This window comes from Panulirus ornatus, chromosome 16 (genome assembly GCF_036320965.1).
Source record: "Panulirus ornatus isolate Po-2019 chromosome 16, ASM3632096v1, whole genome shotgun sequence".
Lineage (NCBI taxonomy): Eukaryota > Metazoa > Arthropoda > Malacostraca > Decapoda > Palinuridae > Panulirus > Panulirus ornatus.
In genome coordinates, this window is record NC_092239.1 from 9,666,837 (window position 1) to 9,681,624 (window position 14,788).

At 39.0% G+C, this 14,788-nt stretch overlaps 1 protein-coding gene across 1 annotated transcript in view; it reads right to left on the reverse strand.

Annotated features, from left to right (window-relative positions):
• Positions 1-786: 786 nt before the first annotated feature.
• Positions 787-14,788, reverse strand: part of LOC139754127 (uncharacterized) — a 49,573-nt gene continuing 35,571 nt past the window's right edge. Inside the window, exons 3-5 of the mRNA XM_071671243.1 lie at positions 5,273-5,462; positions 3,404-3,486; positions 787-2,173 (exon numbers count right to left, since the gene is read on the reverse strand). Of these exons, the coding sequence (XP_071527344.1) occupies positions 1,940-2,173; positions 3,404-3,486; positions 5,273-5,462 (507 nt within the window). The 3' untranslated portion in view covers positions 787-1,939. The remainder of the gene's footprint in view (positions 2,174-3,403; positions 3,487-5,272; positions 5,463-14,788) is intronic.

Sequence of the window (14,788 nt, forward strand, 5' to 3'; positions counted from 1 at the left end):
CGTGTGGGGTAAACCATGGAAAGTTTTGTGGGGCCTGGATGTGGAAAGGGAGCTGTGGTTTCGGTGCATTATATATGACAGCTAGAGACTGAGTGTGAACGAATGTGGCCTTTGTTGTCTTTTTCTAGTGCTACCTCGCGCACGTGCGGGGGGAGGGGGTTGTTATTTCAAAACAAAAATGGCCGTACTGAGATAAACTTAAAAGACATAAACTATGTCTATAGACAGATTGACAGTCTCCATAACTGGAGACTTCCAGTACCACTTATCCTTTAGTGGCTCACCTTTTGCCAGTAGCCTGTTAGCTGGCCATTGGCAGAAGACAAGTCTAACGCAGTGATAGCTGAGGTTTTATTCGACTGAATTATCTAAAAAGTTGGAATGAGAAATGAAGATGTCTAAATATGAAGTAGATTTCAAAACCATGTAAGAGAAGAGGAAAAAAAAATATTAAGCCCTCCTAGTATGATTACTTAAAGTTATAAACACAGGAAAATGTCATGTTATGCTAGGCAGAAGAAGTATTAGGGAGGTGACTGTGGGTATCCAAGTGAAGAAGGTACAGCAGATGTTTATGAATATATATATTCAGAGAAGCTTTTATACTGGCTCTCTTTTGAAAATGGTAAACACCCATCAGGTTGTGGCTTGTAAATCAAAAATCATTATCAAATTTGTGAACTATATTGCCTTTCTGAGATCATGAACAATTAATCAAATCACTTCAAGTATTTTTCAACAGTTTGTATCAAATGCTATCAAAGTTCTGGATAATCAGAAACAAACCAGATACAATACATTTATTTGAAATTCATTTTCGAAAAAAAAAATGTAAAATACCTATCATTATGATATATCTATCTTCACTATCTCAGCAGTGGAAAATATAAAAAGAAAAAAAATCTTGGAAAAATAATGTGCAATAATGTGCAATACCACGTTTTGAAATATTTCTTATGAAAATACCATAATGAAATTCTTTTTCAAGGTTGCAATAAAAAAGGGAGCAGCTAGCCTGGCTTAACAATTAATCTGATTCCATTCCTAAGGTAATTAAATACTATACTATATAAATCCTTTGATTCATATTCATTATCATCATATTACATTTTAGAAACATTCATCTAGACATGAGTCATTAGTAAATTCCTGGAGTACAATGAACACACACATACACCAGGAGTGGCTTGAAGTCATATTGCAAGGCACGTCATTGAGGCAATATATTACAGTTAGATACGATCTGTGGCAGCACTTGGCTAAAGTGACTAAAAACTATGAATTATTCTTTTAGTAGAAATTAATTTTTCATAGTATATCCACAAAGAATACATGAACAAAGTGAGACCTTCAGTTCATGCCACATCTATAATTCAGATCCTGTTTCAAAAAAGAAATCAGTGAAAAGAATTTGTTAAATTTGTACCAAAACTCTATTTTTGTCTGTGGCATGAGTAGTAAGCAGTGATCTTTTGTCTGTGTTACAGTAGTGTGGTTATCTGGACTGACCGTCAGTCAAATTGTTAACAAATTCTTCTCATTTACTGATATTACTTTTCAGATGTAAAGAAAATTTTTGATACTAAACAACATAAATATCTAACAATTCTGCTATCAATGAGTTAACATTTCTTTAAACTTAAAAAAAGATATCCTGAATGTATGCTTATATCTAGAACTGATAGAACCCTTACATTTTAGATAAAGAAAAACTTAAACTTACTGACATATTAAATAATTCAAACACGATTCAAACATGAGTGCTATCTTTTCTTAGATATGTTAAAGTATAACAATTTTAAATCTTAGTATAATAAAAAAAAAATCTCTCATAATAGAATAAAAAAATTTAAAAAAGAATCTTACAACCACCCCAAAATCTACATCACCAGGCAGATATAATACTGTATATCTACCTACTCTGCTACTTGTGTATTTGCTATTTCATGCTGATCTCCTCATGCATACGAATGAGTCCAAGGGCTTGATACTGAGAGATTACTACCAATAGAAAGTACAGATCAACCACGAAGCTAACAACAAAAGTAATATCACAATAGATGATTGGCATTTTACTTCCAAGAGAGACGAGACTCAAGATGATCAAAAGAACATATACCACCAACATAATTGACTCTTGTACGATGAAGGGCAAAAGCAGTCCTTGACGATTCTGTAACAGTAAAATAATCAATTAATTTATGGGGATCAAGAATCATCAATTATGCACATTTACTTCAAAGAAATCTACATCCATTTAAATAAACAGCCTGTGGAATGTATGAAAGTTTTATACAGTAAAACCTTAATGGAAAGAATTGTATAATAATATTACTGAGAATATTACAATAATGAGAATATTTGAACACTGAGAATATTTTTTGTAAGGGCCCTCAGCCATCTCATATGACCAAAATTTGACTATGAAAAGATGTGTTAAAACACTGAAAGTGGTTTCATCCAATCTCTAACATTCCCTTCCTAAGTCTTCATAGCCCAATGGGGTCATTGCGTTTAACCCATTGACATGATATGCTCAGAGAAACTAATAGATAGATATTGCATACATAATACATAGATAAGCACTGTGTAGAGAACAGATAAACACCATCTTTTGAGGAGATGAAATGAAATAAGTCTGAGTGAAATGTAGAACATTAAACACATGGAAAAATGCTTATATGTGTTCAGTATCTCATCAAAAACAGTGCTGTTCAGCTTAAAATGATGAAGCAGTGATATATCGCACACAGAATGCATTTAACTCAAAACAGAATTCTAAACAACTCTCCTATCATTTTGAAAGAAAAAACGAAATATCAAACATTTTTCTCAAGCAATGTATTCAAATTATATTGCTGAGGGTCTCACAATTTAAGTTTAGATAATTTTCCTAGAATAACATTAACAGAATAACATTGACGTGCTGTCAGTGGATTGAACCAGGGCATGTGAAGCGTCTGGGGTAAACCATGGAAAGCTCTGTGGGGCCTGAATGTGGAAAGGGAGCTGTGGTTTCGGTGCATTATACATGACAGCTAGAGACTAAGTGTGAACGAATGTGGCCTTTGTTGTCTTTTCCTAGCGCCAACTCGCGCGCATGCGGGGGGGAGGGGGTTGTCATTTCATGTGTGGAGGGGTGGCGACGGGAACGAATCAAGGCAGCAAGTATGAATTATGTACATATGTATATATGTATATGTCTGTGTATGTATGTATATGTATATGTTGAAATGTATAGGTATGTATGTGCGTGTGTGGACGTGTATGTATATACATGTGTATGTGGGTGGGTTGGGCCATTCTTTCGTCTGTTTCCTTGCGCTGCCTCGCTAACGCGGGAGACAGCGACAAAGTATGATAAATATACTATAAACATTAAAGAGGCAGAAGACTGACGTACCCGCCTGACACCATGAATAAGCATGGAGGTGGTGATGACCAAAAGCAGTGACAGACCCAGAAAGATGTAAAGCAATATCTTGACTGAAAATAAAAAAAGAAAATTAGAATACTGTAAGAGAAAAAAAATCCTATATAAGATAAATTTTCTAGTCAAGTCAGTCCTGCTGCTTTTACTGTATCTGGCTAATCTAGATTCTAGAGAATAACAACTCTGTATATATATATATATATATATATATATATATATATATATATATATATATATATATATATATATATATATATAAAGGGGTTTTTAAATGAACTAATTTCTCTTCATTTATATACTGTTTGAGCAGACGTAGAATTTAGGGTTTTGAGAATGATAAAAGCCCTTCATTTATTACCTTCTAGGATGTAGTTCTGCCTACCTTAAGAATGATCACTTTGTCACATTTCTTGTTTAACTGATTACTTTACCTGCATGAAAGTACTTGGCTCCATCTCCTGCTCATGGGATAGTCCATCTCGTTGCACCTTATTCATTCTAGTGACTAACTGTAACTATAGTAATAATTCAACTTCACTATCTTCCAAGTTCGATTCCTATCATCATATTCATTATTTTACCACTGCATTAACAGTAATGATGGTGACTCAGTAATCATTCTTTTGAACTCAAATCCCTTATAACAAACACAATGAATTCACATACTAGACACAGGAATGTTCTTTCATCTCTCTGTCTGTCTGTCTGTCTGTCTGTCTCTCTCTCTCTCTCTCTCTCTCTCTCTCTCTCTCTCTCTCTCTCTCTCTCTCTCTCTCTCTCTCTCTCTCTCTCTCTCAAAGAAAAAGGGGAACGAGGTGGGGGGAACAACATTACCCCTTTGTATTAATCAAACTCATTTTGTAAACTGATTATTCACATGTGAATCCACCCAGCACCTGATTCTTTGGATATACCATGCTTACCAGTCATTCCCTGGAGTTATGGAGATTTTTGCTATCTTACTGAAAATCATCACCATGTGTTCTGCATCTCCTCACATTTATGCTGCACTCTTTCTACCTACACAACTTCTATGACAATGAAAATCTATCAAGAAAATCAAATTACTTTCATATTCATACAGTCAACATTATACCAAGAGATCTAAGTAAATGGAATGTGCCTAATATCCCAAACATCTTTAAAGAGACACAAACTACGACATGAACAGAATTGTGGAGGTGATTGTTCAAAGAAGATAAAGCTTAAGTATGGATACAAAATGAAGTGGGATATGCTCTGGAGTGGGATATGCTCTGAAGGATTGGATATACCAAGAAGTTACAAATGGGTACTTGGTGTAATCAGGATTACAAGAACACGCATTGCCAGTGACAAGAAGGTGCTACAGGGCATTGAAATTCAGGGTATAACATAGAACAGAGTAGGAACATTGAATATACTGAGCATGGCAATGTAGTTAAGGGCACTGGATTTATCTGGGGAAGGAATGGATAAGTACTAGATAGTACCAAGATAGATAGTACTAAGATAGTACTAAGGAGTTCTACCGAGTCATTTGGATACGAGTCATTTGGATAGATAGTACTAAGATAGTACTAAGAAGTTCTACCAAGTCATTTGGATACGACTGGGACAGTGACAGAAGACGAAAAAGATATATGAGGTTGGTAGGATGTAAGGTCTAGATGGGGATGAAAAAGTTTTTCTTTCCTTTTGACATATCGTATGTGTGATGGGATAGTGTACAGTGCACAGGGTGGAATGATGAAGGTGAATGTAACAAGTGTTATGTGAAAGCAGACGTGTCTTTCGGAGTGACTCTCTTGGTAAACACTCTCTATAGTCCATGTAGACATACTAATTCTTATTCTTTACTCATGTCAATGTGGTCTTTCAGCCACTCCAAGGCGTTTTCTTGCTGCTCCCGAATATCAATATAGTCATCGTCAGCCTCAAGAGGATCAGGTGTGGGCCGGGATTTTCTTGTTTCCTCAATGCCGACGCCGACGAACATCAGTAGAACCAAAGTGCATGCACACATGATGCAGCTCATCAGGCTTCCAATCTGTAAACATAAAAATGATCCAAAGTTCACTACTTTGTTACTGTGTTTTCCAAGTGTACAGCATAAACAACCTTTATCTTTTGGAGGTTGCTTCCTACGAGTAACAAAATATCTCTTGGATATCTAAGGGGTTAGAACCTTCTAACATTTTATCTAATTGGTAGTATATCATTAGCCTTCCCTAACCATCGCCAGCTACTATAACTTCAGGTATCAGCTCACTCTTAGGTTCGCCATCAACCAATCTGTCTGCCACGAGAATGACATGACTGAACCATTCCCTCATAAAAAAAAAAAAGTAGATCCTATGTATGTGTCAATCCAATAGAGGTCAGAAAGAGAGAGAGAAGGCAAAGGAGGCTAAGAAAATCGGTATGTTGCTAATCGGACACCATGTTAGAGAGAAAAGGACTTTCAAACATGAAATGTAGTACCTAGAAACAACAGTACAAAGCTTAAAGGAAAAATGGCATTGTACTGACAGAGAGCATGAATGACTTCCTTAAAAATTAAGTAAAACTGGAATAAGCTGCCTCTTAACTTCGTAAAAGCCAAAATAACAGACTTATCTAGAAAGAAGGTAACTGATCATTTTATAATGTATGTTATCAATAACAAGACAGGGCTGAAAAACTTTATGTATCAAATAAGTCAGCGAAAGTTGTGATGTACAGGATGTGGTTGTTGCCATACGTCATTTTTCCCAACAAAGGTGAAGGGGGAGAACCCTGCTATTAGTATCCGGGGGTGAGGCCACAGTAAAGCTACGCCCTACAACAGTGTAGTAATACCGAAGATGATAGAATCGTAAACCTACGTATCAATGCATAAATCTGCGTACCGAGAAAAGCGATACTGTATACATAGCAAGAAATCAGCGTACCAGAAGCGGACATTTAACAAGTATTACTTATGAATACTTGGTTAAGAAGCTTTCCAGTAGTCGAAAGCCGTTTAATCCATCAAAATATAAAGACATGAAGGATGCAAGGGAAGTTCACCGTAAGAGAAGGCAGGGTGAAAAAGAGAAAACAAAGGTGTAGACAGAGGTGTATGACCCCCACGAGCCAGATGGCGCTGGTGATGGCTTCACCGAGAAACGCCGTCACTAACGCCCACGAAACGAATTTACTTTTAAGATGGGGCTCTTTCAGAAGCGACAGTGCATTAATTCAGATTTAAACCGCTGTTTTACAATACTGTGAAGAAATGAATTCAGACAGTTTTACCATACTGTGAATAACAGACAACTGTCCAAGTGTAATGGAAATTACCAAACTTGAATACGAACTATTACTCTCTATGAGTAATAAACAAAGCTTACCGGGCCTAAGGGAATAATCTATTCCCCCTTAAGTTAGGCCCTGTATAGGAGGGCCTAGGGTGTGTACAGAGCATGTATTGATGTACTGGGACTTGCAGAATAAGGAGGTACAGTGGGGCTCATTAAGTTAGGGTGTATACTAGGGCTGAAGAGTGTGTGCAGAGGATAAGAGTGTATTCCGGTAGAGCTTAGAGTGAGGTAAAGGAGTGCAGAGAGCCTGAGGCGAAAGCGTGAAGGGCCGAAAGTGAGGAGAGCGCGATTTAAGGATCTAAGAGAGAGATGTGGGCGTACAAAGGGTTGAGTGAGGCGTCAGCGTGCTTGGGGTCTACACTCTGCAGTCAAGTTCCTGCGTGCATATGTCCTGAAGTAGGGGCGAGAACTTGTATCGCGCCCGGACTCAACGCCCTGCAGTGCGGCAAGGGCTTATACTGGGCCTTGAGTGAAGGACTTTGTTGGAGCGTTGAGTGAAGAAGTGGATTTTGTAAGGGCTTGCAGAGAGATAAGGGCACTGGTAGGGTCTTAGCGTGAAGTAAGGGTATTTGCACGGCTTTTGGACTGAGGCAATGGCTTTTGAAGGAGCCTGAAGAGAGAGACACTATCAAAAATAAAGTCGTTTGCTGGGCGACCTCAAATAATATGAGGCAGATATATCTGTAAAGGCAAGAGTGATGTAGCCTTTGGGTGTTCGCAGGAGCGTGAAAAATACAAGGAATGTATAATCTGAGTTAACGTGAAGAAGTGTGCAGGACTCTGGAGTGAAGACGATGTAGTATAGGGTGTGACGTAATGTGAAGCCGTCTCGGGGACTAGTATATGAAGAGAGCAAGTTTAGGGACCAGAATGACAGGATGACGTGATTTTGGATCTGTTTTAAGGCGGATGCATATTTACAGACCTTAAATAAGGCAATGGAGTATCCATAGAGACTTACAATAAAATGACAGGGATGTGTTTAGGAACCTGCGTATAAAGCAAAGACATAATAGATACGAATTTAGTGTGAAAGAGTTGGAAACCATTGGGGCTAGATTCGAATTCTAAATTAACTAAAGCAAATCGATCAAATGCTCAGTGCGTGTGGTAGTGTCTGTCCTCTAGTCAGAGTGAATGCGTTAATAATGAAAGAGAAGTGCGCGTGGCTCAGTTCACCAGCAAAACCAAGTGCGACCATCTGTGGAAAGATGTGGTATACAAGTTTTTAACTGTCTATGAATGTCTAAGCTGTTAAAAGTAGTGCGTTGTGCGAATTATTATCGTGTAACTTCAGAACATCTGCTCTCTTGTTCTTAAGGGTTTTCAGATCAAGAGGCAGATGTGCAAAGACGCAATTCGTAAACATCCTGTACACCTTGGACAAACACCTAAACAACCCTTGAGTTCATCACACACACGAAAATACCATAAGCTGACAGCAAGACCGCCATGTCATGCCTGTGTTGCCATCTGGTAGCACACTTGTCCCTGCAACAAAACTTGCGTTGTTTTAGTGTTATACATGACCCAACGTATAAGAGGTTAAAGTACTTTTACATACATTTATGATGGCAACTCAAATTATAGGAATCAGAATGTGATTAAGTACGTGTAAACCTGTAATTACACTTCAACCGAGTAAACAAAGAAAATTCTTTGAATAAAATATTTACTTCCGTTGTTAAAGATAATTGTCACTTAAAAATGATATATAATGTGAGTTGGTTTGATATCCATAATTACACTAAACACACGATATGCACTTTGTTTACTCTGTCGTTGTTCTGATTCCCGTACGCTAACACGGCTCTTGCAAATTTAATTAACTACTTGATCTGGGCTGATATTATTTGTTTTCATGTAAGTTATCAAATGAAAGATTATCACCCATAATAGGCTTATATTCGTTTTTTTTTTAGGCACCTCCACTTATACATACCTAGGACGTTTTCAAATGCACTAATGCGGCTCTTTACACACTCGTCAGGGCCCCACGCCGGTCTTGAAGTACACTTATCCTTTATTTCTTTCCCTTAGATATCTTACAAAGGGAAACCCTGGAGGCCTGACCTTTCCACTAGCAACCTGACCCTTTCTTTCCCTGATGGCCTAAACCCTTCTCCTAACATGACCCTTTCCCTTGGCAGCCTGAATCCTTTCCCTGGCAACATGAACCTTCCCGTGAAGCCTGACCCTTCCTTGACGGCCTGATCCCTTGATGGAGTTACCCCTTCCTTTCCCTTCTACTTTTCGTCAGCAAGGTAGCGTTAAGAACAGACCACTGAGCATTAGAGGGAATATCCTCTCCTCACTTGGCCCCTTACAACGACTGGCTCCAAGTGGAAGTATTTTCCAACAAACCAGAGCAGCAGTGAAGGCTTCGTATGGAGTTGCCAAACAAAAGAAAGCTCAAACCACGGGAGAAGACCTTGTCCTTCCAGGAGCAAAAGAAATGGTACGTTGTGTCCTCGGAGATGAATCTGCAATACTGTCCAACGACGAATAAAAGAAATGTCAGTAGATATTTTGCAGCAAGTGAGTGGCGAGATTAATAAGTCTGAAATTGGGTTTGCAGTGCAACTCGATGAGACTACAGATGTGACAAATTTTGCCAAGTTAGTGGTATTTCCCAGGTATACTGGAAATGAAGGCATTAAGGAAATGCTATTGAGGAATGCAGCACTAGAAGCAACAACTATAAAGCAGATGATGTCATTGAAATAGTAGGTTCATTTTTTCAAACAAGATGGTTTATAATAGGAAAATCTGAAAGGCCTCACAACTGATGTGTTACCAGCAATGTTAGGACGAAGGTCTGGCGTCTTCAGAGCTTGTGTCACAGGAGGAGCTCCTCGTGTGACATGCATTACATGAGACCATCGGTTTGCTTTGGTATGCTGCAGGGTCCTGCCTGGTGAGCTATCCAGTGTATTATCACTGATGATCAAGATAGTTAACCATGTAAAAGGGTGTGCTCTTAACAGCCGGTTATTTAAACTGTTGTGCGAAGAGTTTGGTGCTGCCCACAGTGTACTTTTGTTATTCCACAATACTGTGCTCTGGCTTTCCCGCGGAAATGTCACAAAACGTGTCTATGAGCTTCGAAGAGAATTGCTGGAATTTTTTCAACATTCTATCAGTCATGAAGATTTTGTCACTTCCTTGAAGGATGATTTCTTCTTCCTTAACCTTGCTTACCTTGTTGTTGATATCTTTGATGCTCTAAATATGCTAAACCAGAGTTTTCAAGGAACAGATGCAACAGTCTTGTGAATTTGTGCCTAAGCTCAGAGAATTTTTTTGTATAATAACCTCGCCTATGGGGAGGAAATATTCAGCCAGATATCAACCTTGGCTATGTTTCGTACTATGACAGAATTTCTAGATCAGAATCCACCATCTAAGACTGACACATTCAAAGGATCAATCACCGAGCACCTCATGAAACTGGACGAGGAACAAGATGGGTATTGGTCCCAAAACTTTGGTCAAGTTAAAGTGGTGTGTTTTCGGAATCCCCTCACCGCCAATGCTCAGGTGTTGCAGGCTGGGGCAGGCCCAGCACGATGATGATTCTGCACGTGATGTAGTATATTCTGAGAAGAAGTTGTGTGGTTTTCGGTCTTGCATGAGAAACCCATACAAACGGGTTGCTGAACCTGCTATTCGAGCACTGCTGTTATTTCCATGAACTGGTTTTGTGAGTCAACATTTTCAGTGCTGTTGGGGATTGAATCAAAACAGATCAGATCTCAAAACACCTGAACATCATGATCTTCGTTGTTCAGTTGCTAAAGTTTCTCCTCGTATTAATGAACTTGTCAAAAAAAATAAAAAGGCACAGCCATCTCATCAGTGATAGTATTTAGTTTTTAGTATATTGTTTTGACAAGTTTGGTGTACTTTTACTCGTCAGTCTTGATTAGCGTCCATAACAGATATGTATGGGACAGATCAAGATATTTCATAAATTCACAAAGTTCAATTTATCGATGTTATCAATAGTATAAAGTCCTTATATAGACTATTACAGATTTCATAATCATATAAAATCAATCTAATTTGATCAATTTTTGATCCTTTACTTTTTAATGGTATATGGAAACCCGTCAGAATGCCCAGTAGGTACAGAGGAACAAAATGGTTGTGACCCCTTCATCCATATGTATCACAAGCGGCAGTCCATATTAGTTCGCTTCTACACCGCCTGGATACCGTCCCGCAGCCGCCGACGACCCGCGCAGCAAGTTAGGGAGGGTCTGATTGAACCTTGTCACAATGACAAACTGTGTCGTAAACCTCACCCCAGCTGTTTTATGTGCGTCATGGCGGCATCATGGTAGGCAGTGAAGCAAGATTCCTCCACTCACTTTAAAGGGCAGGAGCACGGGAATCCCCACTTTCAGTGGACATCCGAACGCAATACTTACTTCACCTGACTGATATAAATTCCCCTCATCTATGAGACAGATTAGACCTCACTGTAGTCCCCTCTTCTCCCGTTCTGTGGTTATCTCTTCCTTCGACTGTGGCGCCACTTATTTTTCAGCTGTGGTCTTCCCTTTACTAAGTCAAAGCCAAGCAGGATACGGTATTAGTCTATATATTCCTCCAGTTTACGATATGATATGCGATTCATTTAGCCCTTCCAACGTAGAATGAATTCTTACCTTAAATTTGTCTACAACTTATCCTTCCTGTCAAGACCAAGCGTAGGTTACTAATCACATATATTCATAGATCACTTCTACCAAACATCTCCCTTATGTCTTACATCTGCCATATTCTTACGACTGAAGCTGAAGAAATGCTAAACTGGCAATCTTTTAATCCGCTATGCTGTCAAGTAGGAAATACTTTTAATGACATTTGAAGACATATAATTTTTGTATATGTTAAATACATGAACCCCCTTTTTATATAGGGATTAAAGAGGAGAGTTTATATAATATTCAGCACTAGGTTGAAGCCATGTTTCCAGTGCAACGTTAGCAATGAGCATCGTGAAAGAATCTGTTGTGTAAATTATATTTTCATCGCCATTGGCAGAAGCTTTCATATGTACTGTTGTCAGACTTAAAATGAGGCAGTTAAGCAACTCCTAACGTGCTGTAATATGACCCGGAGACATCAAATAGCAATTATATTTTAAACAAACTTCGTAGCACCTAAACATAAGAACAGCATATGTGTTTGTTATAATGCCACAAGCTTTTCGGAACAATACGAAGTCCAATTCCTTTAAGGCATAGTTGAGCATTTGTCGGACGTTAGCTGCAGTGATTGACGATGAGAATATGAAACACTCAATGAGGAAAATATCAAGAAAGGTGTGAAGGACGCAAATTTCAAATGCTGCGCAGGCGTCTCCTCCAAGAGCGGAAGCACAGTGAAGTAGCGCCGTACACAGTTCAGCGAGAGACGTATGATGACGCCAGCCACTGAAGCGCGGAAGGATCTGGAGAGCAGGATTAATGAGAGCTTTAACATAACAAAATAAAACACCCTAAATAAGAGGAATGGATACACACCAATCAACTTTGTGGCAAACCTCAATAATTGTGTTTATATTGGAGAAAAATAGTGGAGAGGGAATGTGGAGGTGAGACTTATTTGTGTGTTACAGGAAGAGGAGTTCGACATACGTGTTGCTCCATCTCTTAAAACTGTATGTATTATGAACCATGTCTTTACTCCTATGTTTGTATACACAGACTTACACCAGCCTAAGCCAGGTACTCATTTATCAACCAACCCCAATGGGAGGATGAACAGCTGGGATTGGCTGTAGGATGAATGCCACCCTCAAAGCTTCGAACCCATGTGGGCCTTTGCTAACTCATGGTCAGCAACGCTAACCCACCAAGGAGGCCCTTATGTGTGTGTGAGAGAGAGTGTTTGTGTAATCTAAGAGATACCAAGGTGTGAGGGTTACTTGTATGTAATGATAAATTGCACTGTATCAAGTTTCCTGTAATCTAAGAGAAATAGGGTGCTGTGTGGTTAACTTGCATGTAATTATGAATTATACTGCATCAACATTCATAGCATTTTATGATAAAGGCAAAGTTTTACTATACCACCCAACGCGGCTCCGCGGGACCTAAGATAACGAATACACCGATCCCAGTAGTATGAAGCATGTTACGTACGAAGACGACCATTGCTATTAGCGCCACACAGCCTATCACACCACAACACAACACGACATTAAGATGTTCTCTCCCGAAAAATTAAGTTACTACGAAGTTGGGCATATGCCAAATGTTATACTACGTCAAGACGAACTTAAAAAAATTGAAAAACGTTGGAAATACACGCATCTGGCTTGTTCTTGACAATCATTGTAGAGTGCTGGAGGTGGAAGATGATAAATACATTCATAATAAGCATTATGTATCACTTAATATCTCAATGCAGTAAAGAGTTACGTTTTTATAAGCACAGAAATGAAAAAAACAAATGTTGCTTATAAAGATATTGATAAATCCACTGTATACGAGACAGGTTAGGGTTGGACAACAAAGACATGCAATTATATCAAATCACCTCATAAGTATAGTTTGCATTTACTTCAAAGTATTATTCGTTTGATTCAAAATAATCGATACATAGTTTCTTTTTTTTTTTTTTTAATTTTCCAAAAGAAGGAACAGAGAATTGGGCCAGGTGAGGGTATTCCCTCAAGGCCCAGTCCTCTGTTCTTAACGCTACCTCGCTAATGCGGGAAATGGCGAATAGTTTGAAAGAAAAAAAAGAAAAGTTTCTGTACAAGCAGGTTTATCTCTTATCTGTTACTGAAATATCTATTTCTAAAAGCGCTCACACTCGTTATCATAAGTGACCACTGTTAATCATATTCAAACACCACATCCAGTGTGAATTCTACTGAGGCCCTTGATTTGTGCATTTATTCTATTGTTCTGCATCACGGAGTTTTTGAGAGATGATTTAAAAAGTACCCTAAGTAATGAGGGTAATTAAAGGACACCTCAACAACGAATGGATGTCTGGAAAACCTAATACAGAGTGAGGAGGCAACAACAACGTTACGTATCATATACTCCATCTTTTCAAGCATCGCTAGGTTTCCTTTTCGGTTTGATAATATTGATTATTTTTCTTTGTGTATTTTTCATCACTGGCCAGTCGTAACGGCCAAGTTAACTAGCTACAACTCAAACAAAAAGAAAAAAGAAGAAAAATCCTGCTGTAAAAGGAAACTAAAATCCAAGACCATGTCGCATCAGACTTGCTGCCGTCAGAGAATGTAGTACGTTACAGGGTGTTTCCAAAAGCCGGAACTCGCTGGCAAAATTTACTACTGTAGTTCTACAAACATTCAACTTATATATAATGTAGTTTCAGTATCTGTCGAATCATAGTTATTTGGTGAACTCTGCCAAGAGTCCGCGTTTGTGAGACATCCCGTACTAAATGCACGTAGTAATATAATGATCCTTCCGCAACATCACCTCACACTACTACCACCTTGATGCTACGGGTGACCTTTTCCTCGTGTGTTCCTCACCACCGCCATCACTTTCACTGGCATTCACCTCCCTCACCACCTCCACAAGACCTTTCTACCACCATTACCACCTTTACTGCCTCGCACCCAATACCACCGCCACTTTTATTGCCTCTCTATACCACCACCACTATCTTCTAGTGCACCTCTCCACTACCTTCACTAATTTCGGTGTTCTTCGTCATCTTCACACCTTCATAGCTCCTCAACAACACCTCTCACCTTCCTACCTTTTACCTCTCTTTCCTCTGAACTTCATCCCAGTTCCTCAACTCAATCGCTTTTCTATCAAAGTGCTTCAACCTCTCCAAAGCGTTCCACCTTCATTACAGTGCTTCAGACATTTCCATCACAGTGACTCAGCCTCTCCATCACAGTGGTCCAGCCTCTCCACCACTATCTTTCCACAGCGTTCCAGCCTCTGCAATACATTGTCTCAACTTCTTCATTGCGTTTCAGTGTCTCTAACGCAGTGCCTCAACCTCACTATCACAGAGT